This window comes from Paramacrobiotus metropolitanus, unplaced genomic scaffold (assembly GCF_019649055.1).
Source record: "Paramacrobiotus metropolitanus isolate TYO unplaced genomic scaffold, Prichtersi_v1.0 Parri_scaffold0000108, whole genome shotgun sequence".
Classification (NCBI taxonomy): Eukaryota; Metazoa; Tardigrada; class Eutardigrada; order Parachela; family Macrobiotidae; genus Paramacrobiotus; species Paramacrobiotus metropolitanus.
The window spans coordinates 326,539-354,507 of NW_026570328.1; the positions used below are offsets into that span (position 1 = coordinate 326,539).

Below are 27,969 nucleotides of genomic sequence, written 5' to 3' on the forward strand. Positions count from 1 at the left end.
GGCATTGGGCAGACACTGGTCCTGTAGCAGATGCCACAGCAAAAGCCGCGGAGCAAGGGAAAAACCGAGAAGTATGCATCGGTCAGTGGTCGCTCCTGTTTTACATAGATTCATATCATCAGTTGAACAGTTAATGTGGACCCAACAAGCTGAATTTTCTGAGTGACTTGGTCAGACGTATTTAGCTGCAGACCAGGCAAGGCTAAATCAGCAGTTTTTATTTTTTATCGAATTCATTTTGTGGCTGTTATTGTGGTTATATTTGCCGTTATTTTTTAGGCAATTCTGTACAAATAAATAAATTCAAGTGAGCACACTACTAGAGCATTTGTGAGCTAAACCGTTATCAGTAGATAGAGACGTGAAGTTAGATTAACAACGTCAAGTACTACGGTGCTCTTTGTAAGGCGGTGGCACTTCCATTTGCAGCATGGGATCAGATTCCACGTCGGAACCGTCAGGTACAGGACTGAGTCCATCCTGGTCACCGGTCCGGGTGGATTCCGTACGCCGCTTGCTACAATATATACAGTCACAATGTCATTATTATTTACTGACACGGTACGATGTGACAGGAATATTATATATCGGTACTTATTGCATGACTACTGTTATGTACTACGGTTATGAAAATTACAGCTGGTCAAATGTTTACTGGAACTGCATAATTTACATGCTTTCCAAAACCAAAAATCAGTCTATAGGTCGATTTGCAGTATTCGACTTGTCTTTTCGTCCGTACGCGCATTTTCGACTACAGCTGCAAGTCTAGACATGCATACAGTATGAATTTTGCAGGGATCCTACTGCGTTAAATAATATGTTTTTACATATAGAATATACCGGCTTTTTGGCAGCTCCAGTGTGTTGGTGTTCGACGTCTCCCGGCTCCTGTATTCCTCCATTTCATTAACCTGACTCAATAAATTTGCCGAAGAGATGTTTTTCCATAAGCCGGTTTTATTGACTGCACTGGTAAAATCCAGAGCTTCGGAGCTTTGTGATACAGAACTGTGGTTTTTCTTTACAGGAATAGACAGGACGTTGCCGTTTGGTAAACATATCTTCATGAAGTTTTCATCGACAGTTGTTGGTGTGGTTATTGTTTTCTAAAATAAATGTTTTCAGCATGGATATGCTAAACCAGAAAAATCGTCATTTCAGTTGGACATATCGGCAACCGAAATACCTCATCGTCATCCTTTTGAACGTCTTCTTTCTTTCGTTTGACATTTTCCGGCATTATGTCATCCAAGAAACTGAGTTCATATTGCGTGAAAACATAATCCATGAGTTTCCTTACTCCAACCAGTGCACCAACCTAATCGTAAAACAATAAAAAAGTTTGCCTATATTATTACAAAACAAAACAAGTGCTTTCTATAAACGTTACGAAGAAAGTAAGCTGATGTACAGAGTAGGTACTTGTTGCTATGCATACCATCAAGGGGAACAGCATAGCGGTTTCCAGAAAACTCTTTAGCAGCCACAGAAAAACCAAGCACAGTAGCTGAATAAACGTGTAAAGGTGGACGCGCTTGATCTTCACGTGCCGGAGGTATGCGTAATCGGGCTGGTATTTAAGGGGCATAAAGGCCAACTTCAGTCGGTCGGTAAACTACAGGTCGAAAAAGAAGAAAACGATTATTATTGTTCTTTTACATTGCTTCAGTAACACTTACTTGGAGGCCGTTTAAGGCATTCAGTCCCATAAACAAGAAAACACCGAACAGAACCGGCATAGGAATGATGCGAAGGAAACTTGTCATGAATATCGATGCACCAATAACAATCTGTCACGATTAGAACCGTTAACCTTTATTTTTAACAACTTGTTTTGCATAATAAAGTGTAATTACGGAAATGGCGATGTTCGTTATCCGTTGTTCTCTAACGCCTAGGAAGGTCGGTCTTTCCCCCGGCGCAGCCACTTCCGATTCCATTCTCAAACTGGCAACATGGGTGAGCGAGAGCACCGTATCGGCTACCTGCACAAGATTTTAATTCTCAAAAGAGCAACATTATGCAAGCGAAGGAATATATATTATAGCGCCTTAACTGACTCACCATCCAAGGCATTCCCAAAAAGGACGAAATTAATGTCAACACAGAGACAACGAATAAGTCCAGATGATAGCCGATTCCTTTACGGAAGCGATTTTCCTTGCGATTAATAATCACAGTGGTTATCTGTTGGTCCATGAATATCAGAATAGTCACAAGGATCCCGGGAAGCACGGCGGCAATGGCAGTCCACCATTGATTTCTGTCGCCGAAAAAAGGCACAATCCATGAACCACCTCGTGGCGTATATGTCGGCTAGAAATGTAAAGATACTGTTAACTTTCCACATTAACAACTACACATCATCCTTTATAAACTGCAATTTGCCGAAAACCAAAATTATCACCCACTCAGTAATCGTAGATGAACAATAAAATATCAGTAAGTTATACACTTGTAATGGTTTGGCTATTTTTAAGATTTAGGAGAATATTTCATGTGAGCGCAGTGCGTCTATGCTAGACTGGTGTGAAACCGTTTTTTATACGGGTATTAGGTACATTAGGTTACCTTATGGTTAGTACAAAATGAATCAAGTAATTGTTGCAGTTAACGCACTCAGCATTTTAGTTGCATGACATACAGTTCCGGTAACATTTGATTAAGTCTTCTAACGAAATATCGAAAAAAAGTGTTGATAATACTGCATGTGCATTTTACACTTCACCTCAAGCTGATCGGGCACGCCCAGTTTGGGAGTAGGGATACCCAAGGCGTAGTCCACTCCAACAAAAACGCCAATCGAAATAATCACCGCAAAGTCACTGACGAACTGGCGTAATTTGTTGGTGAAAAACGGAGAAACCTTGAAGTCTTTTAAAGTTCTGGCCATAAAATACGTTCCAAAAAATAATACCACAGACAATAAAAAGGCATCCGGAACATAGTGCGTGCAACCATCACCAAAGAACGCAGTGCCGATTCCGGCTGTTGCGTTCTTTTCCTTGGTACAGTCCTCCTTGGAAAAATTTGCGTCTATTGGAATGTGGACGGAATAATTGTTCACCGGTGACTTTATCACACAATCACAGATATCACTCGTATTGGATATGATACCGGGATTAGTACGTAAAGGCTCTTCTTCGGCGATATGGAATAATTTTTTAAAGGCCTCGTAAACAAATATTGCGGAGACTAGTGCGGCAAAGCTTTCTTCTGTAAACCGGGTGATGTAGCTCACCAGCGAACTGAGATCAAATACTACCATCAGCAGCAGTAGAATAGTTGCCCAAATGCCTATCCATAACCTCATTGGTAGATAGTCTATGTCCATTGATCTGTAATAAAATGTGATACTTCGAAACAAAATAGCGGCAAAACGTCTGTAACTGAGTACTGACCATTTATGAAGTACTTCAATTTAGAATGTTCAGTTTCAACATAATTTTCGAATTTTCAAGCTATAAAGTAACGCTAGGTTAAATTAAATAATTATCCACCTAGAAAAATGGAAAACTAAACAACCTATGCATTTAATTAATTCGTAGAATTTGATTCCAAGTACCTGTAACTAACCAAATAATTTAACCATGCAAAAATCAATCTTGAAAAATAGTAAAGCGCGGATTTACTGTAGCTTGCTTTTGGGTTATAATGTACTAAACTTTTAACGATAAAACTTCAAGGTAAATTAAAAGATGACTTACTCGCACATGTTGAAACTGATAAGCTCGAATACAAGAATCGGTCCAGTGCTGCCCAGAATGACCATCGGCTGACCCGCGGTCAAGCCCCATGCGATACCGGAAAAGGCACGCGCCAGGATCGTTTCAACAGCGCCCTGCAATTCATTTTCTGCATTAGCAAATGTTTTAAATCCAGAAAACGTGGGAATCAACTTACCATTCTTCGTTTCAGAAGATCGCTCATAAGACCGCCAAATGTTATAAGTGGCGTCATCGATGCGAAATACAGAAAGATAAAAGAGGCAAGGCACTGAATATGTAAGGCATCTTTGAAATCACTGACATAGAAGGGTATTTTCCTTTTAATGTCATCCACGAATCCTCCAAACAATCTAAACGCACGCAAAACTTGCTGAAGTTTGTTGAATAATTTTATCAATCATAAATTATAATTAGTGTTTGATTAAGCTAGGCATAGCCATTATCTGTACACTCCATTTGGTAAATTTTCGACTGGACACTCCAAATGGTAAAAATAATTTTATAAGAAAAATGAAGAGATATTAAGTTTACCTCCCTGTCCGACGAATTCCGGCGCCATGATCGGATTTACCACTGTGTTCACTGCTCTCCAGTGCCTGCAGCACATCGGTACTGCCCGTTCGTCTAAGTTTATCAATCATGCGCGACTCCTGCGACTGGACACAAGCCGGTGGTTCAATACGAATTTTGGGATCCCACTCCCCGGGCGGTAGCACCGTGGAGGCGCCCAAAAAATCGTCCGTAGCTGATAAAATATCTTCCCGGTCTTTTGCTTTGTAAATGACTTGTTGAAAAAGCTAAAGAAGATCAAATTAAACATAAATGAAGAGATGCCGATCATGCAAAACAGTGGAAACACTTAGCTACCTCGTCCGAAAAGAGGGTTCCCATCGTTCGGCCGATTTGATGATAGCGGTCACCCACCGCTTTGGGGCCCAGTAGCACGAACAAGTAGCGCGTGGGAACCGGCACTTCCGTTAGACTGCCCAGGAAGGTGGGACGGCTTAGCCGAACGAACGCACAAAGCGGAAAGGGCGGCAGGAAATCCAGTTCGGCTACTAATATATTGGCGGCTTCGGTTCCCGTTGGTAACTTTTTCAAAAAGTGTATATTGGCCTAAAAAAACGAGGTTTTTTGTTCATCTAATAAAGCCACATAGGTACATCTTATTATGGCTGCACGAAACTATACATTACCGGCAAGTTTTCTATATGTACAGACTGTATGTATATGCCTGCCATATTTTGAAATAAATATTATGTCTCTTTAATCTCCTAATAGTTAACTCGTACGCATCGTATAAAACATAGTTATTTTCACAACGTCGTATGTACGCACACGGTGCACTGTCTATGAAACCGCGCGTTACAGTGGATGTACAGTAATTAAACTTCGTTCTCCATTAAGGATTCAATTACACATTCAGCTTCCGGTAGACACATACTCGGCTTTCTTCCCGCGTCAACCCTTCCAGATTCGCATTACTCGGCAGTCCACCGCTATCCTTTCCGCTGTCGTTACGTTCCAACAGATTACTGCTGCTGTTACGCAGCAGCTGGGAAAACGATCGCGTCTTGGTACTGTCCTGATCTTTACTGCCGATTTTGCGCATGCGCCGTTGGTTGAGATGCTTCGGCCGTTGCAGCAGTGTCCCGAGCACCGCGTCCCGATAATTATCCGGCAGACAGCCGCTATTGACCCACTGCTGTATCACTTCCGTCCACAGTTCGTGCAGGTTGGACGCGTCCAAATCCGAGTAGTATCAAGCCGGTGGTGAAGTGATTGCGCAGTTCCAGTAAGGAGTGCAACGACAGACTGGCAACAAAGGGCTTCGACCATCGATTGCCGCCCTCTTCCACATCCTCTTCAAACTTCACCCACCTTCAGTCAATCAGTAACGGATAAACACTGCATGGTCATTGTTATTGTTACCCGTTGTTTGTTAAGAATTTCACATGTCACCTGTCTCGCTTGTCTGGAGATTCGATAAAAAATATAAAATTGCTGTCACATTTTCAAAACGAGCATTCAGCAAGTATTAACCTGCTAAAAGTTAAGTAATAACGCTTTTAACTAATTCGATCTAGTACAGTACAATAATTAATTCTGTAGAAACCGCTGCGATATAATCCGGTAATTAAAAACGTCATGTTGCATGATTTTATGTGCGTCGCTTCCTGGCTTGTAATCATTATAAACACCGTAAATAAAGGGCATTTAAAAAAGCAACCAGCGTGGTACCAAAGCATTTATGATCATAAAAACTTTAAAACCGTTAGCTTGCCAACACCGAGCGGAACATCGGAGAGCGGAAATCCAACAAAGTGAATACTGAATGATCAGTATCGAGCAAAGTAATTATATCAACTGCCCACGTCCATGTATATCTCTATGTTACCTGGCTGTTTCGCGCCACTCCGGCTCGCCACCGGCTCCGCGCTTCTTATTGAATTTCAGTTCGGTCATTTCGCAGAACAAGGTGTGTTTGTCCTTATGGAGGTGATCCTCGGCATCCTGCCCGGTGTCATCACCGAGCTTGAACTTGATTCCGTGCGTGGTAATGGCTAATAAGCGATGTTCGTGCGTAACATCATTCATCATTATAGCCAAAAGCGTAGGTTTTCACATTTATTAATATGTACACATACTGGAATTCGTTCTCGATCGGTCCTTTCCGAAATTCGGTTCCATTGTTCTTGGTGTTCGTGTTCCTGGCTTTTTTTTAGAGAAAATCACTCCAGTCAGCGATCCGGTGGCAAACGGAAGTAGTGTATTCCGCAGCGGCTTTTTCCGTCATTAACGTTGTCGGCTTCTGCGCGGATAATACGATGTCAGCCAAGCTTCCTGTTTTAAGAAAGAGGCTTTCTTAGAAAGACGATAATTATGCAGTTATTCCCACTCACGAGTCTGTGCAAATTCATGTTAGGCTCGAATGCAAAATAGTAAATATTTCTTTCTGCAGATCGCCAGTATTTTAGAGTAGTATCTGCGGTAATAATTCGTGAACGCTAATTATTAGGTAAGTACTGTAACTGTTAGCACAAGCAGATCCGTGCAAAGACGACAACATTGATAAGGTAGTAATTTATGGATGATTGTTGAGTACGAACGGAATCATTTGTAGGCTTCAGCGGAGTCTGCCGCGCTGATAACTTGATTAAACATTCATAAGTTCTATTCGATATAATATTGGCAAATCCGCCACATAGTGCCATACGGCATACAGTATCACAGGTACTAATCCTAAATCAGTTACCACACATTTGCACAAAGCGCGAAAAGCCACTTAAAACGCCAATTTTGCCGCATTTTTCTCGGTTGTGACAATGCAAGTACACGCAGCGGAACCCGAGCCAACTGCTCTCTCAAGTGGCTGCAATGTGTACAGTACTATGCAGCCAATGTGGGACCGGGATCTATCGTTACCTGTCGATAATGGAGGTCGAAAGGTACCGGTAGTGCGGAAATCTATAACTTCATTTGCAATTCATGAGCTGAGCTGATAAAAAGAACAGAATTATATCCGTACACTGCGACAAAAAAAGACGAATTATTTATTGATCTTGTCTGCCGAAAATGGCGTTTATTACTTATTTGTTGCCCGAAACTCATTTGACCGTATAAAACAACAATGTAACACATAATACTGAGTACAAAGCTACAATAATACAATGTATAATCACAACAATGCAGCTCTCAACTATTCACATCTGCCAATTACCATTCTGGACGGATTAAAATGAAACTTTGTAATCATTAATAGTATTTATTTATGGTAGCATATGCGGCTGAAACTGCATTAAGAGAAACATTAGACTATTATCCTAATACGCTGTAATTAATTGCCGTATTAACTGTACATGTAAGTCTGTACTAAATCAGTTAATTATTGAGAAATCTGCCTCATTACGTTCCAAGTGCTATACTTCGAAGTGCTTTTCATTCTGCAATCTGAAATTAAATAAGACTATCCTATGCGGCTGCAGGTGACGTCCCCGGAATTTTCTGTATCTACGAGTAGTGGCTGTACTATACTGGCTTGCAACTGATCTTCGAAATATTAGTGACCTTTATACCTGAGCCACACACTAGTAAATAGTAGGAACAGCCAGATCAGTGTCTGATATGGCACTGCAGAGATATTTCCGTGTGTTTGGCGAAATCCCATTTCAATAATCGTTCTCCGTTTGCGCTTATGCCGTTAATCGACGTAGACGTAACAAAATATTCAGGTCAGCTATGTTTGTGGGTCCAATGTGGGATACCATGTATGATTGATGGATATACAAAAAATATTGAGTTTTATACTTTATAGGTACAAAGTGACAAACAAACACTACAAACTACAAAGGGCTTGCTTATTCAAAGATCTAGTTTGATCATTTAATGTCATGATTTTGTTAAACACTTGCACAACAGCAAATACCGCAGATTTTAAATTTAAACCCATATAATTCATGGCTGGTACTGCAACCTTGCCTCATTAATTTGGAGTTATTTGTTAATGATTTTGATAATAACACTTTTTTTAGCGACACTCAACAACCGCAACCGTTTGGTCACAGTGCTCTATATTTCGTTACAACATTGTAAGAAATCCAATGAATTTTTATCGAATATCTATATGTAATAGTCAGATACTGTAAGCTCCGTATCGTACTCGTACCTTCAGTGTGGATCATGGAATGATGCCGGCATTAGCGCAAAATTGTGCCCATTATCCACATAATAGGCAGATCACAATAAATATACATTGCACAGCCCGGTTAAGCGTATTGCACTTAGTTATCCAAATGGAGAAAAACCAGATCCAGTTAACTCGCGGAAAATACTTTGGTGAAGAGCAGAAGTACGATGTGTAGTCCTGGAGAAATAATATGGCTGCTGCACACAGATATCGGGTGTAACAATATTCGCCGTGCCAAACGTATAAATAAACAAAGTCACCATCTAAGTTTGGCATGACGACCGCGATTAACATTTACCGTCGTCCGCAAAAAATTCCCTGCTTTCTTGAGCTGATCGACTAATTCGTAAACGCCGATACTTCCTGATTTTTTTGCTGAAAACAAAAAGTTATAAGTGGTTTCAGGAGAAAGTTTATTGCGTACGTTAAGATTGTTGCCGTTCCGGCAAAACGAGTGGTTCGTAAACAGCGGCTTACAGCTGGTTTCGGCGTGGACCATGTACCACTTTGTAATTATAGATCTAGAGCTGGATTATATGATCATCGTGTCATAAGCAAAATAAAACACTGCATTGATCGTACACGATAGATGCGCTATACTACACTAAAACTGCTTACGTCAATGGTCAGAAAAATTAATCATTAGAACCACGCGCTATACGAATACTGTGCATGTGTGTGATGATGTTCTGTAAGCAACTAGCAAACATCTGCTGCGAAAACTGACACAAAAAAGCCTAAAAATAAGTTTTTCATGGACGATGCTATTTACGGTTCAGGAAGACTCGTTACGGTTCATCATCGGTTAAATGTTAACTGCTACAATTAGCGCGGTGATGATTTGCAAACGATTGTTTACTTGCCCTAAACTGGTGGATTTTGTAAAGTATTCCACGCATACTTCAAAAGAAACTATCTGCATGTACCAACTTCCGTTAAAAATTATCATAATTGTCCGTTGTGCAGCAGTTGTGGTTTCGATAGCTGTTTGGTCTTAAGTTATTAACCAATTGGCATATATTAACTTACTTGTCTTTTAATCATGCAGCACGAAGACAAGACGAAAAAAATCAACACAATCACCGGCAACTTACGAGTAGTCAACAGTGCACTTGTATGTCGACTGTGTTTTCATGTGTACTGCAACAGAATATAGATAATATATTAACTACGTTATATAAATAATACAAATATTTTACCTTCCAGTAGCAACATTTTTCCATACGAGAAAGGAAGAACGAGGTTTGCGAAAATAACTCAAACGCACGCCAGTCTCCGCATTGCTCCAACATTTTTTGTCGAATTTTGCATTATTTTTGTTTTAACTACCTGGTACCTGAAAATCCATAAAAATGACGTAGAAAGGATTCTAAAATATTGGGAATTAAAACAATACCGAAGTAGCCGACGCCTGCCCGCATGCGCACCCTAAGCGCACTGAAACAGTGAAAAAGTTGTACCATAAAAATATCCATTTTTTGTTGATACCAACATGTTATACAGTACTTACACATAAGGACGTACACATGCAGATACGCGTGATGTGATCGCTGGACCGCTTCACGTCAGTTTGAAACTTCGAAGTTGTGTGGCCAGTTACTTCTTGCTTTCGAAATGAAATTTGTATGCTTCATAATTTCGAATTTGTATTTTGTAATACTCGAAATTCTTGATAAAGTCGTTACTCGTATTTTCAGTGCTCGCAAGATCTTCTTCTCAATAAGTAACTGACCAAGAAGTATGCAAGGCGTTGTAACTGACAACGCGGCTATGCATATTGTAACAGTGGCCTATCTGGCTACTGTTCTAGTGGGGTGGCGATCAGCCTTTACCACGATTAAACGGCTGTTGGTGTGAAAGGTGGCACGGCCGGCAACGATGCTGGCCGAGGACGCTCTTACTGATGTACACAATTACACAGGTGGCTCCGATTGGGATGACGCTAGTTCATCCCAAGCGGTCAAACGCAACAACGTAACTCAAGGCATGTTTAATGACAAGGGAATCAAGAACACAGCAAGGTTGTAAGCAAGGGTTTCTGCAAGAGGAACAATCAAGTAGATGCAAGCTGTAGCAAGCTGAGCACAAGACTGAATTCTAGAAATTCATGAGAAAGGAAACTAGCCGGTAAAGTGGACACAAATTCATAACGCGATGGAATGAATCATAACTGGGCGGTCTTATCGTTCGTACAAATACTATCGCTACAATATGGACATGCGCTTCTGGGTTGTGCTAAACAAATGAACACCGGCATTTCCCCGGAAAAAGTTTTCTCTTTTAATATTTAGATTTGCTATTTGTATTTAAAAACTGAACTGCTTTCTTTCGATTGGAATCCGATGTTGGAAACGTCTTTTAACAGACACTTCCGGTAGCCATTTACTACCACCCCTTTGTGCCTTATGTTTCGCAGCGATTGTGGCAGCAGCCTGCAGGGGGGAGTGCGCATAAAATTAGATCACGTGACTTTGCCATAACAAGCGCACGTGGTTTAGTTGGCCCAATGCCGTTATTCCACATTTTGGCAAGCGTGCAGTCCAGTGTTGCAGATCAACGTGCGTCACGATCTTTCCCCATCCACAAAAGATCGACGGAAGTGCGGAACATCAAAATTTTCATCCACGCGTGGACGAAATCATGTGTGATCCATGTTTCCACTGCCAACTTATAATAAGACTCCTTATGCAATTTTGAGGATTGAATATTGGTGAATTTAAATGCGCACATGTCAGCAAACGGGTCCGACTTCGATGGATGGATTTCAACGTTGTTGATCATTGAGAAATAACTTATGTTGCCTGAGGAGAAAACGCGCATTAATTGGTTTTTTGCTTAAATTTCGCTTTTCAGTGGCATTTAGCTGGTGGACAAAATTTATCTCGGACTACCTGGAGACGCAAAGTCCCGAAAGCATGTCGATGAGTAGCTGTAACTTTCACTGGAGTCATTTTAGCGAAGATCTGAGATTCCAGGCGTGCTTCATCTGGTTTCTGGAATCTGGATAACAATAATTTTGTTTTTGGAGACAGCGTTTGTTTATCATAATCAAGTGTACTCGACAATGGATGGACAGCGAAATTTTCGAGGGAACCGCTTTAATCCAAACGATATCGACAAATTTCACGATACCACGAGAGATATTACAGTAAGCTTGCTTTTTAGTATTAGTTGTGGCTTTACTTGGTTATTAGTCTACATGCCTAACGCATGCTCGAAAGATGAACATTAGCACCGTTAAATTATTTTATTTTTTGCGGTTTTTGTGTGTTAATGTTCGGTGGTAGATATTTTAGTTTTCTGCATCAGTATACGAAGATTTTTGCGTGCTGCAGCGGGCTGATTTTAGATGTTGTCAGTTGTTGTCCTTTTAATATGTCTGATGGTTATGACATGCTTTTGATCTGCGTGTAGGTCATATTTACATTTCTGTTGCCGCTGGGATGCATCGCGTATTTTTTGATATGCAAATACAGACGACGTCAGGATGTGGAACTGGAGGTGTCACACAGTGTGCACATTGTGGACGATGACGCCTTCGCAAGCAGATTTGTGTAAGCTAAAATTCGCACTTTGCTGTAAAATGAATTCCTGTTTTTGGAGAATGAAAAAAGGTTTTGCCGGTGTACGGATATTGTCTGCATTTTGTCTGGTACTGCATGTTTTGTTGCAAACATTAACTTTGTGAGCTCCTGAATTTCGATAATTTGCCAAAATTAAATCAGACTGAACAATTTCTAGTTTTGCTTACGGGTGTTTTACTAAAATTTTATTTGCGTTCATTTGGACCATCTAATGCGGACGGTAGTGCCGCACCCATACGATTTTTTGTATGTGGTACAGTTGCTTGCTTGGAGGCAATTTAATATAATTATTGTTTGATTGATTGGTACCACTTTGTGTAGGATGTACTTTTCTAGGATACTTGCCAGTACCATTGGATTGACGGTTTCTCAGGGAGCGATTCTGTTGTTACCATGCTCTGTCCTGGCCAACGAAATTATACATTCCTTTCCGGATAACTTTTATTTTCAGTGGCTGAACACATCCGTTATTCATGGTTTGTCTATTTGGTTTTATTTTTGGTTTTAGTGACCAAAAGGACGATTTCTTTCAGATTTATGGAATCTCATCACAACTTTATCAAATATTTCATTGGTCACGCTTATCTATGGGTATTTCCTTTCCGAATCTGAAGGCTTTGACGGTTCTCGAAAAGTAAGGCTGTTAATTAATGACTTTTAATTGGTCAGTTTGTAATTTGTTTAATTGAAACTGAGTGCTTAATTTTATGCAAGGTACTGTATTTCTGTGGTGTTTGTTGCACCAGTTTGTGGTAAGTAACTAAGTTGCTAGTACAAGTTAGTAAGAAGTCCCTGTCGTCGGCTAACTGTAAAATTTTTATTGTTTATTCTCGTGGTAGGAAAATTGATAAAATTATTTGATATGATCGTTCGTTATAATCGGTCGTTTGATAAAATTAATACGATTACGCAAATTTTTGGAATAGCTTTTAATGTTGTAAGTGTAAGTTATTTTTAGGATCTCATTTTACCATTATATGCCTCTTTGCTTTGGATTTCGGTGTAACTTGTAAAAGGGTTTTTATGGAAACGTTTGGTGAGATGTCGTTCAGAGTACAGTATTTATGCATTCCTGTTCTATGTAATATTGGGACGACATTCGAAAGGTCAAAGGTAGACGTGTTATTTTTACAGGGCCTATCTAGTCGCGTGAAAGAAGCTCTTGTTACCATTCTTTATGCCTTGGTGTTCGTTTCGGGAGTGCTGATATTGCTGTACCACTTTTTGAATTACGACACGTGGGATTTCTTGTCACTCGACAGTAAGTGTTCGTGTTATCGTGGCTTTTCAGAGGATGATAACCCGTTGGCCTGGTGAGCCTTGACCAGTAACACCTTTTGTTGCACTGCAGAATTGATGAATCTGCATAAACTCGTCCTTCCGTGGTTTCATACCTGCTTGTCTTTCCTGGGAGCCGTCATTTTGTTGAGTACGTCAGTGGATTATTTCATCCTGAAAAGGCGTAAATTATGGAAGCGTTAGAAGATTTTTGAATTTCTTCGTGCAAAAGACTTCAAAAACATCAGAAAAAATCAATTCGTTCACTACATAAAGGCAACACGATAAGACTTACAATTACTTCTTAGTTCTTTGTACGTACACATTAACTAGATGTTTTTCGTGATAGTATCAACGCCTTGTGGATACGCCAGAATGTTCACCGTAGTTGGAAAACTCGTGAAGCGTCCCTTGGTAAGCGCGGTTGACAGCAGCATAAATTCCTTACACGTCGCAGCTACACCTAGAAAATTTTAATGACAGCTGGCTGCGGATGCGTCGGATCTGAATATTAGTTCCGAACGTTCCAGTGGTTTTGGCAATGCACACGAAGATCTCACTATTCTGGAAGAGCACTTCGAAGAGCATTTGAATCCTTCGTTCTTTCGCCGGACTCTACTGTATCCGGTCCTCATGCTTCTGATGCTGTTATGGACGGTAATATACTGGTGCTTCGCTGATCCGTATTCCGTACTACTTGGGAATATTATTAAAAGATTTACTTTTTTAGAGTTTTTGTATTCTGGTCTGCTTTTGGAATCTGGTGAAAATGACGTTAGGATTTCGCGATCTCCCTGGTGTTTCCCGGTTGGCTGACGTTGGAATCACCTCGCTTTCTAGTCTCGGATTAGTCGGAGCATTTCTGGAAATACTTATCATTGGGTGAGTTTGCCATACCATTTTTTGTTATTCTGTATTCAGGGTTAAAAATGTGTCCAACCCGCATAAAGGAACGGTTTTCCAAATTAGTATGAATTTCACAGCTTACGTAAGTACAGAACTTACTACTAGTACTTTCCGGTGGAGCCCAACATTAGGAAATACGATAACTTCATGTTCTTCAAATGTTGGGCACTATAAGCAAAGCTGGTTTTAATATTTTCAACTGGCTTTGATATTTAAATTAAAAACCAGTAATGTGGAAGGCCGCTTGGATCGATAATGAGATCAAAATAAGCTGTGTGAAATGTGAATCAGCTGATATGAATAACGAAGCCGTACTTAGACATGCTATACGGAACAGGAATAGCATTCAATTCGAAGCCCCGTTGGCTCAGTTGGTAGAGCGCAGGTCTCATAATCCTGAGGTCGACAGTTCGATCCTGTCACGGGGCATTTTTTTCTCTTTTTCACTTTTTTTAACAGTCTACAGAAACTCTTGTATAGGTTTAAGTTGCATTCAATCATTATTTATTCAGCTTTTAGGAAACTTTTTATTCTCAGTTGTAATTTGTGCAGTTTCAGAAATGCATATCGGTATAAGGAGATACCGCGCATGTACTAACCTCACAAAATCAGTATCTTAATACTTACTTGTACTCTGTTTACTTAAGTTTCTGTCTGACTGGCGTGAATCACAATTAATTTTAGCTGGCGCACATATTGCAGCTTATTACGGTAATTAAATATCGGTAGCTGGCTTACGGGATAGGTAATTGTTTTTAGGATTACAGAGTAGTTACTTATATGGTTACACAGTTTGCATTTTGTTTGCAGATATATAGTTCTTGCATTCTTTGTGGGATTTTATTCTCTGCCTTGGATCGGGGCATCCGACCGCGTTTGCGCGATACATCCTTGCCACAGATAGTTGCCAACTGCACTATAATTCTGCTTCTTAGTTCATCTTTGCCGTTGTTTGTCCGCGTCCTAGGTAAGCAGCCACTACTGCAACGGTCGGGCTATCTGTTTTTCTTTTTGACTGAAATATGTCGCATTAACTCGATATGCTTGACAATCAAGAGAAATTTGAACTGCTTAATCCTAGCGGGAATCTTTGGCAGGTATTACGAATTTCGATCTGCTGGGCAGCTTTGTCCATGTCAGCTGGCTTCGAAATTTGCGTGTTATTGTTGGGTAAGCATCATTGCACATGAATCACAATGAAAGCCGACGCGCTTTACAATCTGCCATAAGATTATTTATGGACGGCGGTCGAATCAACTTTCGCTTTTTATTACGAAACCTTTACTACCAGTAGCGTTGCAGCACGCTTGTCGAAGTGGCTCTAGCAAATTAACAGCGAAAAATTCGTATAAATGATAAAGTACAGTTCCATACGATTTGGGTATTATGTTGCCTACGTAATTAGAATTCTGAAGACAGTGCATCTTTTAATGTTTTCTAATTTATTTCAAAAATATTTATTTCCGGCCAGATGAAGTGGTATAATAGCCTTAACTTTGAATACGCAGAAATTATTTTGAAAATTTAATTGCACTGCTTTGAAAGTTTTTGGTTAGAGTTTCCATAGTATGCATCTATGTTAAACTTCTAAAAATGAATTCACAAACAGTTAAGCGTTTGTCCATTAATCTATGAAAACTGATTTTTTATATCTATCTGCTATATATAAATTTTAACCTGTTAATAAACCGTCATTTAATTCGTTGTTGTTAATTCGTTGTTGTTTTGATTCACGATCAGGATTCCCATGTATTGCAGGTATAATATTTTATATCTTGTGGCATCCGTACTGGTATTGACCGCCCATGCCACCCGAGCTGTTTGGCAAGCGATCTGTGAACGACTGAAAATTGGTACCAACGGTATAAAAAAAGTTGCTGCCCGGCGATCGGGCAATTCGGCCTTTAAGGAGTGTCTAATCGAGCCAGTTACGTCCAAGCTATTGCAGCTGTCAACAAAAAATGGATACCTGAAGAAGCACAGCTAGACCATCGATTTCAAAAGGATGGATGTAATTTGCTGGCAGGTTTGTTTTGATCGCTGTACAATTGGACGGGCGCGGTGTAGCGTTACGACGGCCAGGACATATTGTATGGTTTTAAGTTTTGTACCTTCTTGGAGATTTTATGCTTTTACAACCTGCAAAATAGCGGTTATTACGTTTCTTACCGACCAAGGTCGATGTATTGAGTATTGACCGTTTCACGCGCAATACATGTTGTGGATATTTTTCTCATACTCGTGTTGGTTATTGTTCTTTGGACGGATCAGTTTTGATTTCTCTTTGCCAAAGTTTTTGCTTATTTTTATATTATGCATTTTTAAGTTATTAATTGTACTTAAGTTTACTGCCGATTATACAGATACGTCTGATTCGACGGAAAGAAAGCAGTGGATGGCTCAATAAAAAAATACGAAATGAAATGTTGTTATGTATCGTATGCTGTATTAGTGCAGTACACATGTGCAGGAAGAAATACTTGGCTGCGCATCCGGTAAAATAATTACGGTCTGCTCGATGGTTAACAAAAAAAGCGCATAAAACTTAAAAAAAGTAATGTCAGTGAACCGTTTTCTTTATGATAAAATATATATTATCAAGTTCTCTTGTTTGTAGCCGCGCTATTCGTACGATGACAATAGATATGCAAGATGGTTTACGCATGTATTGACAGTATTGTTATACAGACCTTGAGTTATTGTCATCACATCAGTCGTCCCATAAAGCCGATGTGTGATGAATAATGCGTGATCGATGTTTTTATCTGAGGAATTAATCTTGGACCCTCCGGTTAGCGGAGGAGCCTAATTAATGTGGCTGTGTTCCTTGGCGGGTCTCTTAATGGCCTCTAACCGTCTTTGTTAAACGGCTGAGGTATGTGTTTTGTCTTTCGGAGGTCGAATTTCATTCTGCTGCACAAGCACTACATTTCTCTTTGGATACATGCGTCCATTCAGTAGCATACGACTTTATTAGTGTTCGTATTTGTTCTTCGCTACCATAATGAGGTCTATTCAGGAGAGCACTGACTACTGTTCGGACGTTACCGGGCATTCAGGGACGCCTGATAGAGAAATTAATTGCAGTAAAGGAATGTTTGAACAGCTTATTGTAGTGCTGACCACTTGACTATTCCAGATCTAATTCATACAAAATCCATTGCTGCACTTCACAGCCACCATTGATCCCTTCCTACATTCGTTCAAAAGTGGTACTCTAATTACGCATTTCTTGTTGAAATAGGTTACTTTTTACACGCTTATCTCAAAGGTTACTTTTTCATTATTTCACAACATAATTATTTTTCTTATACTATTGATTTTTGTGCAAATAAATTGATTACCACAGTTAAATTCTGTCTTTTCTTGAAAAAATTAAGTTATCGTCAGTGGCCGTTATCGGCTGGAGACATGTTGTGTTATAACACATACTATGGACGGCAAATGCCAAATAATTAATTTTTTTATAAGAAGTCTAAAAAAGTTGTTGCTTATGGGGCAGAATAAATCTATTTTGTAAAAAAATGATACCGCACCGCCACCATGTATCTGTAATTGTATGAAAATGCATTTGCTTATTTTCAGAATAATTTTAAACTGGATGTGGTAGAGCTCATCTTGTTCTGTTCTGCACAATTAAAGTTTTGATTTTAAAACGTTGCGAAATCTCTCACGCTGATATGGACATGGGCCGGAAGAGTGCTGATGCCGGTAGGTAGAAATCGATCGGCGTGGGCTACTCTAGTTTGGCTGGTCGTTCGGGCTCGGACATGTTGCGAAATTAGCCCTGTATTCCTGTATCTATCTCTCCGCCCGGCGTTGTAGCTGTATCAGGCAGGCAGCAGCAGCACTTTGTAGCCATCAGTCCGCGACGGCCGTCCCCATCCGCTCGATCGTTTCTGTCCATCGCGAAGCCCCTCAATTGAACAATCAAAATGTTAACGTTAATGTTACGAGCGAAGGAGTTGGTTTCATGTTACACTTACCTGCCTGCATCGTTACTCTGCACAGTGGCCGGCAATTCTCTGTATTATACTGCGGCTGCTGCTACTTGCTGGCAGCCACTTTTCTACACTGTTATTTGGTGAAAGCCAACAGTTGGTTAGATAGCGGTAACACGAGCTGCTTGAATATTCATTTCCCCCAACCAAGTTCAACGAGTTAATTTGGTCAGTTTGACAAAGATCACTACCGTACACTGCGTCGGTTGTGGGTATGCAGAGCGGATTAAGCCAATTCTATGGCCTTAAAATGATTTTCAGTGATCCTATACGAAATATCGTGTGAAATCCGGCATCTTTCTGACGCTTCACAAGGATTACCAAAATGCCGCACTGGAAGTCGCTGCTGGACTGTCCCGGTATGCAGCTGCCGTTCGTTTCCGGTCTTCTATCCAAAGTGATTGTGATTTTTTGCATAACGTGTCCACGTTATGCCGATGCCAGAGGTAAGACAGACTATTTGTTTTGTAGATTGTGCTTAATGTTTGTGGTCAGTATAATGACTAATTACGTTATTTATGAACCACAAAACGTTAACAATCTTACCGGTGGCCTTGTATAAGGAAAACAGTTTTAACCACGCATATTGCTTCCTTCATAGGCATTTTAGCAGAAAAAAACGACAACAGATAAAAAGTAAAATTTTGGGATACGTACATGTGATATAATTATATTTTCACTTATCATGAAGCAGTAGAAATGCAGAACTGAGATCATCCTGATCGAATTATATGAATTAGGCATTTCGAGAGCAGCTATCAGCAGCCGAGATGCCACTGATAGCAGTGTCTGCTGTGACAACATTTTGATTTCTGAATTTGTAATTTGTTTTGCACATATATAAGTATCCTGTGCTCTTGATCTACGGGTTCTGTTTATCACTACATTCTATCTGCAGTTGTGCGAAAATGTTTATTTAATGTGCTAAACTCGGACAGAGCGTTGTGAGCCTAATGAAAGATGCATTTACGGATTTACCTGATCAAGAAGTTAGTCATTATGCAAAGCGTGTCTGTCATAATGTACAGCCGTTTACCTTGCTTCCGGTAGCTGTATATTGCCGGACTTACAGCCATAAAATCTTGCCAATGTCCCTGTCTGGACACTGCCCAGCGACTGCTTAACATCTTGATATATCTACATTTTAGCGCGTTTTACGCTGTTAATTTCCCTCCAATAAAAATGCTTTCCACTAGACGAACGTCGCTCTCACTAATGCATCATTTCATCAAACGCAGCCAATTTGCACACTTACCGGGAAAATGCAGGTTTTGATATCTTCGACTTCTGATTAAGTGCATGTTGTAGCGCAAAATGGTGGGCCTGACGGGGCGTGTGCGTTGTGGGTATGAATTTGATAAAAGTTACATTTTGCCGAATTCCACCATGGGCCGGAGTTCAATTTTGTTGATTATATATTTTATGGTCATAGTGCAAAAGAGTGACCGCTCTGTTAAGTGGCTCGGGATAGATTTCTTTGGGCTACTCAAGAGGTTTGCTCAATAATAAAGTGGCGGTGTGTGAGTATGACGAGGGAAGATGAATAGTATCGTTATCTGTCTACTTGATAAACAATTCCGTCTTATGATAAAGTGCCTAACAACATGCTCCCCTACTAGGCTAGGTGTACTACTACGGGCCGATTGCAAAACAAGCCCCGCCGGTTTATAACCCGGCTTTATTAACACGGCAGTGTTTGTGTAGAGCCCCCTTCTTATCCATCATATGGACGAGGGAATTATACAGATTATAAAAGATAAAATTAAAGGAATCTGCCACTAAACATAATAGTGTTTCAGCTTAAGAGTTGTAGGAGTTGCAGCTGCATCCCGCTTATTCTAATCCGTCAACCACACGTATACGTAGCCTTATCTACGGATCGTTTACCAAGCGGCCCACGGTCACTTTATGCTGGGCTGCATTATTATTGCATTGCTGATGCTGCAGAGCCTGCACTATCGCTAACCGGCGCAGGTGATGCTATCGATGATTTGATTAAAACAGTGCGGTGCTGTGGTTAACACACGTATAGTCATACAATAAACAGATAATAATCATACTGATAATAAACATTTCGAAATGAATTGGCTCGAAATAATAAATTTGCTCTCATCAAAGTATGTAGTATGGTTTACTAGCTGGATATAATTATATTTTTTCGAATATCAAAATTCTTACTGCGGTAATTTCGTTGCTTGCGAAAATATTAAATAAAATGTTTATAAAGTATGAATTTCCGGAGTTTATTTGCTTTTGCCAGTACAACGCTGGTCGATCAGCTGCTTTTACCGGGCAATGTAAGTACAATATGAGCAATGAACACACATAAGTTGTTGATGTTTTGTAAATGCTGTATGCCCACTGAAGCGAATTAGATCCTTTCATCGGAGGGAAATTGCCATTAATAATTCGTAAAGCCATGCAAAGTGCGCATGAATATGTATGGAAAAATCATGATCAGGTGCGTTGGAACACTATGCTCGGGCGGACAATGGCTGGGCCGGGGTAATTCAGCATGCAATCCATGGACCATAATTCCATGCTGTGAAATGTATTACACGTATTTAATTATTAATGTAATTCATCAAGCCGGGCCAGCACGGTATTGTTCTTTCCTACACACCTCCTTGCCACTTGAACTGACCAGCGTGGCGTGCTGCTTACGGCTGCTGCTGCTGTGTGTGTGCACATGCAGTGCGAAGGGTGCCTCTTTTGATCACAATGGACTGCCAATGCGCCGGCCACCGCAGGGCCCTTTCCACCGCCCCTCCCCTGGTTGTCCAGTTAGACGTCTATATTTTTGCTCCGATAATTACTCTTTTTGGCCTCCACCATTATATACGGAATCCAATGAAAATATTGAAATCACGGGTCACTGCGCGGAGAAAAGTGAATGAAGGGCAGTTAGATTTTACGATAATGGTACGTCGCTCTTCGACATACTCGTCTATTGCGCATTCGGTAGCGCACCACATCGCTCATTCAGCATCCAGCATAACAAAGCAATCTAGCTGCCACTTTACGATCAACAGCCACTAAACTACGGGATTGTAAAAGCTAACAGCAGGATAGATACCGTACATTTTGTATGACGCATTAAAGCGTATGTACGTATACAAGAAATTTCTTACGTCAATAAATTCTTGATGTCATATTTATGATATATAACAGTTATTAGACACTGAAGCAAATTTATTTGTATAAAATACGCGCCAAACAAGCCAAGTTTACCTGAACAGCTATGAAATAAACATTCAGCTACGAAATACGACTGAATATTTAAGGCAAATATGTTGTTATATTTTGGTAGTATAGCATATTTTTGTTACAAATTTCGACTACTTCGAAGTACTTCACGGAAAGTGCACCAAAGTAGTTATACGAAATTTTTAACTCTCTGCATGCCCTTTATTACCTGAAGTCGCACATAATGCATTCATAATTCTGCAACTGAATGAGATGTTGGCGGTGTCTTATTTCCATTTTATTTGTTGATGAAATTGCAAACCAGCGGCCAGAATGGAATTTCCTGTGTGTTCATCTCGCCAAATTCTTCCTCGCACCTGGCCGTCATAAAGTTACAGAGGTAGCAGCAGCAGTACCACTTCACATATATCGATTAGAGGCACACGTGCATTCTCAAAGCTGACCGGGTAATTTGGGGGAAATATGACGGAGTACACATTTGACAATATGATTTCATCATTCACGGTGTGATAGCTAAATAGGCTGATACAGCCGGGCAATATCCTATTTGAATGTAATTTGATACCGTGCATGCTGGTGGTCATTTTTGTCATCAATAATGCAATGCCGGTGGTAGCCACGCTGACCGGCAGCAGCCATTGCAGCAGCTGCTTTTCCAACCATGCACCCAACATTACGGAACGCCGCGCTTTATGGTCACGTCATGTTTTGTTCCCGAAATATTTATTGTTGACTTTGTGTTCACACAGGTATAAGTGGATCGGATGCGGATATCCTCCCGGCCGCGGGAGCTAGTCAGGTAGCGGCAGATGCTATCCGGTCTCTTGTCAACGCCACCGATGATCAGCGCCGCAACACATCGTTAACTTTCGCCCGTGATGATGCGGCCCCATTATCTACATCAGGCTCATTATTAAGTCCATATTCAGCATGGTCCGGGAATGCTAGCACGACAGTACCGTTGACAGTCCATCTTCCATTTAGCGGTGCAGATCAAGCGGCCCCACCCCGTCCGAATATGACGGTCACGGCCAGTCCCAGTACTGTTCAGCAGCGGAAGAATGGCAGCAATTGTTACTTCCCCTCGGAATATCAGGGCATTTATCAGGTGCAATCATCCATTGATCCGCAAGGCCGCGTGCAATATGATCAGGTAGAAATTGGACCACAAGACATCTCCGTCTGGGGCACCTGCCACTCCCTGGTCGGCCAACATGTTCTGCTGCATATCGGGTATGTACGGTCACTGTATGGTGAGCGGTTTAGTACAGTGGACAACGACTGGCTGATCATTACGCTTCCTTATCGTCTCAGGAGCGCTAAAGAAATAGGCGGTGACAAATCCCATTATTCATTTCATTGCACACTTTGTAAGATCAACATGCTATTTTGACCCTTCCTTAAATTTCCTCCCTTTCTACACTCCTTTTCTGGTGGAGAGTTGTTCTCACTTAATGAATCGGATTATTTAAGCCGATTACTAACGATTGCTAATTAAGCGGTTCAATCACGACCTGTCAGTCGTGAATGCGAGTTGTGCATAATTATGCAGAATCAGGCAGTGAAGTGCAAACATTTGATAAATATTATGTACCCCTCATTTTTAAAAAAACCTGTGACATTTCTGGCGATTTATATTGGGTACTTATGTATTACTCGTATATTGCTCTTCTGTACAATGGTCTCATGATTCATACTGTATACTCATGAGAACCACATATTTTATACTAAAATATACATCTGTAGATTATTTATTGCTGTATTCGAAATGTTTTCTGAAGATATTTATCATGTAACTTACCACTGTTTTATCATGTAACTTACAATTTTTATATTAGTGTCTGCAACTTCAACATCGTTCTTCGTAAGGATTCGGAATTATGCCTTAATGATGGCTCATGATGTTTTTTTTTCAGGGGAGAAGCCGGTGACTGTTTCCGGTGCATTCATCTGTCCATGAAAACTCCATCAGTGCTGCAGGTCTTTCCCGAAGGTAATGTTATGGTTTTATTAAATACTGTGTGTGCGTATCTTACAGACCGTAATTTCAATGTTGATTTCACTTTATAGGTTTGCAAGATAAATGTTATACAAACGAAGAAGCTGCTCGATCAAAGTGTCCCCAGCTCGCTTCTCTCCGACCGGGCGATGGTATTTTTCTTTGGCGTAAGTTATTGACTGATTGTACATTGAGACTGTATTTTGAAGAATGGAAAACGCAAAGTTAAACAGACAAAACGATTGGGTTTTCCATGAAAAAGCCGTCTTCTGTGTAGCAAAGATTATTGATACACCCTATTTAATTTATCGTGCACATGGTTCCAGTCCAAATATTCGTTTCATGAGGGGCCTCGTATTTGAACAGGAAAATCAGGTTCCATTGAACCGGCGACTTTGGTAACGGGGCAAAATATTTACCGAACGCTTTGTCCATTGGAAGGGGAGTTCACGTTTAAATATTATCTGAATGGCCGGCCGCTGTGCGAAACCGGAAATGCGCCAGTCAATATTCTGGACGGTCCGGAATGGAGCACAAATACTCCACAGCAGCCGCATAATGCCGCAGCGCCAACTATTAGCCAGCGCAGTGCTGCAAATCTGGAACAAAGTGATTTCGAACAGCCATTATCCTTCATTAGCACATGTCCATCCAGGGACATTTTGCACGCTACATTTCGGACGTGCGACATTACTGACCGAGGTAATATAAAGCGTATGCTGCGTAACCATCGTCATATCTACGTACAAATGTACAAGGAATGTTAAAATACATACATACGTAACCATATAGGAACATCGACGATAAAATATTTAATAAACAATATAATTCTGTTCAGATTTCATAGTTCCAACTTTAATTTTCTCACAATCAGTTTGAATCTTTCACATCTCTTAGCATTAGAATTAATCCACATGCGCTTTCGACAGACAAACGCACTTTAGAGTAATGAACCTTTTAAATGCTGCGAAAGTTGTAACTGGTTAACGGCTAACGACTAATTAGAGATGGAAGATCTGCATGGGCGCCTGAACTTGTTGTGCCGGAAATGAAGCGTTGCGAACTCGCGCACACAGACGGTGTAACATGTAACATCTTTAAATGCCACTTAACCGGATCTGCAGCAAATTGCTATCCAACGACGTTACTTTTTGTTGTTCTAATGGAAAATCTTTCTGAAAATGAACAGGAAAGCAAACAAAATGCACAGACATTAAACCCATTCCGCACAATTCTCGAACAAGTACCATCAAACTGTCTGATTCTTTGTTTCCGTTATGTTGGATTAAGTGCCCATGTAAAATCAATGCCATGCTGTTAAGTGACCTTTTCAAAGATACTCATCTAATTACAGCGACGCTCATTATTTATGCAAATGCATACGTAGAATGAATTTTTAATTTGCAGAAACGAACTTCAAATGTTTGGGAACATGGCCTGGCGAAGATGGGCAATCGTACATCGGTCTAATGGATTTCTACGACGATTCATATGCTAAATATCGTTGCGCAGTAAGCAACCAATTTCTAATAAATTACAAGTAATAACGTATGCTGGATTTTATAAAGACATATTCCGTAAAGCAAATTACTTACTGCTCCGGTCTAGTCTATGCATTTGTGGGCTTTTACGTTTTTACGTTATAAATGTCGAAATTACGACCATGCAGTCGCGTTTAATTTAGTACCGGGAAACGTTTACAATAAAATACGATATCTACAAATAAATCTTGGATTCGGCGCGCTGACCAGCTTCATACTGCGTTAGTCGTTTGCAACGATTTGCTTTATATAAACGTCGAAATTTTGAGTTTATTTTTTATTATGTTATTTTTAACATTTTTTGCACTCGTTATGTACGAAAAATGTTGAATTATTGCAGTTGTTCAAGGAGGAAAAGATCCACTCTGTGACCAACGGAGTACCACTAACAAGTTCCGTCTTCCATGTTTCTCTCTCACCGGACTCAAGCTGCAACAATGAATTGTATAATGCCACGGTTGGATACGAAACCCTTTCCTTGTTTCCCGTACAGAAATTTAACAAACGAAAGATCAAAGCCAAACTGTGGGAACTGAAACGTCGATTAGCCATGGAGAATTCGTTGTCGAGCGGGAACGATGAGCATGGAACTAATAAACCGCTGGGTCGTTTGCTTTTTGCGGGTGGCAAAAATCCTATGTTTGGTCGACCACCAAAATGTACGGGATAGAGGCGTTATTCGTAAATTGTCGCGGTTGTTCAAATTGTATTTCCGTATATCTCCGACATAGTGAAAATTTAAAATGATCTTTATTTTCAGATGGAATGGACAACATGGAAGAAAATGTGACATGCCGCTTTCCAGAATGGATGCAAGGAAACTGGCAGTATTTCTCTGTACAAAACGATGATCTGTATACCAAAGAAGCACTGGATAGTGCGGATGCGTACATGTACAGTGATACCGGCAAACAGCGATATCTCTGTGTTGGACGAGACGTTAAAGCATTCGGCCAGGATGAGAGCATTGTACTGTACTCGCAAACAAGCTGGTAAATATTCTTTAACTATCACCTCAACGAAAAAGATCACGAAACCTGTATAAAGAAATCAAAAAATCAAATCAAATCAAATCTTTAAATATTTTGCTGTTTGCAGCGGTGAAGAAAGCATTGCTTGCTTATGGGTGCGTAAAAGGGCACCGGCACCATGGAATTTCGAAAAGGTAAGTAATTACGATATGTTTTTTTTTTGCAAAATGATTATGTGGTAAAGATTGTGCGTTTCGCATAGGTCATCCAATACCATTTGCCGATGCCACTGTGCTAAAGCGTCACACCGGTGTGGCAACCGACGGTTCATCTGGGCCGTCGGTATTTCCGCCTTTTGACGTCTGTGAAGAATCTTTCTTCCTTGGATCCGCATGGAACACTCAAATCAGTGCGTGCCGGTTGTCTGGCGAGAAGCGAACAAATTATGGTAATGACTTTCATTTACAGATCTGGACAGCGGTGTAAATGAGAAGATTGAGACGTCCACGTGTCCGTTTTCCGGTGAACTGGAGGCGTACATGGGAAATGGCGAGAAATGCACCGCATTTTCCTCCCATTGTGGCACGCCGGATGTCTTTGAATATAAGCTGCGTACCTGTAAACAGAATTCCAGTCCGAAAGATGTCGTAATTTATGATGGTAAGACATTTCGAGTAATAATGTGTTGTGCTGATAAAGAGTAGCATGAATTACAATCATTCCGTCAATTTTTTCTTTGAAGTACGAATATGCAGATTATTAAAGGTTTGTGGTGCTTTCTTCTTAGAGCGACATTTTCGATGCGTGTCAACATGGAACAGCAACGGTTACATCTTGTTCTTAACGGAGCTGTTAAAACCAGAAGATCTGGAAACATCTGTGGTCTCCGCAGCTCGAAGGAACAATTCCAGAAGTAGCAATTTTGGATCTAACAATATCCAGACACAGTGTTTCGTAAGTCGACGAGCTTGCGAGTAGGTTGCCACATTACAGTACTCTGTACCCGTACATTTATTATACAATTTTATTACACAGGTAATGAAGGCGCTACCCGATGAACACGGATATGTGATAGCATCGTTGAATTCCAATTGTCGGCACGTTAGCGTGGAAGAATCCGAGTGGGATCAGCTTTTATCACAATCTGGATTGAAGTTTACTCTAACAGGTGAAATACGGCTAAAAAACGACAACGAAGTTATTGTCAGTGTAAATACGTCACTGTTTAAATAAGCACTGAAGAACAGACGGAGAAGAAAATTTACAATGGACTTGTAAAGTACTCTGTACATCTAGTAATCTACCGCACATATATACGATCTTATATGTGTGTATTAGTATCTTCATGATTTACAGTACAATATATGCTTATTTTAAACATTCCTATCCGGATAGATTTAAATTTAACCGACTTAAACAGTTATAATAAGCCAGCTCTTTGACGCTGCTGAGTACACGTTCGAGTCATTTTAAGAGAATTTTGATCTTGAACAACATTACTATGTCGTATCATGTATGTGTCTGTACTATGATCACCTCTTCTAAACTTCTAATTTGTCTATTTTTACAGCAAATTGTTCCTCATCACCGGCAAGCCAAATGAACGTTTTGAGTAACGATAATGCTTCCAATGAAATTCCAAGCACACTATACGGTCGTTATCACCCTCCGAAATTACGGCATAATGGATGGAATAACGAAACTGACGATGATTTTAATGCAATTTCAAACGCAATTACCAAGAGCGGTACGTTGAGACATTTCTTTAACCAGTTGAGTTATAGCTGGGTTTTCTCGTTGCAGCGTCCAGCTCCAACTCAATATTCCAAAATTCCCAACGAGCAGCAAGGTTGCTGGCAGTTGTTGTATTGACTGTGATTTGTTTACGGAAAGACTTTATTTACTTATAATTGTGTACAAAATATCTTTGTTGTTGTTCTTTTGTTTTGATTTCATTGGGGATGTTAAATTCACAATCAATTTGACACGTGAATTGAAGAGTCTGGCCTTCTTGAATGGTGCAGTAATTGTGTGGTTAACAATGGTATTACATAAAGGTGCGCA

The 27,969-nt window shown here is 40.3% G+C and overlaps 3 protein-coding genes and 1 non-coding gene across 4 annotated transcripts; 3 read left to right on the forward strand and 1 right to left on the reverse strand.

The window, feature by feature from the left end:
* Positions 1-214: 214 nt before the first annotated feature.
* Positions 215-6,823, reverse strand: LOC129597769 (electrogenic sodium bicarbonate cotransporter 1-like). The gene is given in 17 exon segments (XM_055495438.1): positions 215-517; positions 844-1,109; positions 1,190-1,321; positions 1,442-1,618; positions 1,683-1,793; positions 1,860-1,988; positions 2,068-2,319; positions 2,732-3,341; positions 3,711-3,844; positions 3,907-4,081; positions 4,263-4,528; positions 4,599-4,847; positions 5,176-5,484; positions 5,486-5,612; positions 6,130-6,295; positions 6,380-6,575; positions 6,635-6,823. Coding segments are annotated over 16 exon segments (3,282 nt in total). The 5' UTR covers positions 6,423-6,575; positions 6,635-6,823; the 3' UTR covers positions 215-381.
* A 4,126-nt stretch (positions 6,824-10,949) lies between these two features.
* Positions 10,950-16,602, forward strand: LOC129597707 (limb region 1 protein homolog). The gene is given in 13 exon segments (XM_055495358.1): positions 10,950-11,566; positions 11,833-11,972; positions 12,339-12,478; positions 12,536-12,636; positions 13,137-13,263; positions 13,354-13,431; positions 13,630-13,694; positions 13,764-13,937; positions 14,011-14,162; positions 14,997-15,043; positions 15,046-15,153; positions 15,284-15,356; positions 15,945-16,602. Coding segments are annotated over 13 exon segments (1,518 nt in total). The 5' UTR covers positions 10,950-11,482; the 3' UTR covers positions 16,174-16,602.
* Positions 14,543-14,615, forward strand: Trnam-cau (transfer RNA methionine (anticodon CAU)). Its single transcript has one exon. It is a non-coding gene; the product is annotated as a tRNA-Met (tRNA).
* Positions 16,603-18,109: 1,507 nt separating the features above from the next.
* On the forward strand, positions 18,110-27,962 carry LOC129597717 (uncharacterized). The gene is given in 16 exon segments (XM_055495369.1): positions 18,110-18,633; positions 22,144-22,627; positions 23,311-23,387; positions 23,465-23,560; positions 23,760-24,095; positions 24,801-24,904; positions 25,275-25,593; positions 25,695-25,926; positions 26,033-26,067; positions 26,070-26,099; positions 26,168-26,314; positions 26,374-26,565; positions 26,693-26,859; positions 26,941-27,073; positions 27,476-27,652; positions 27,709-27,962. Coding segments are annotated over 16 exon segments (2,757 nt in total). The 5' UTR covers positions 18,110-18,512; the 3' UTR covers positions 27,816-27,962.
* Positions 27,963-27,969: the final 7 nt, after the last annotated feature.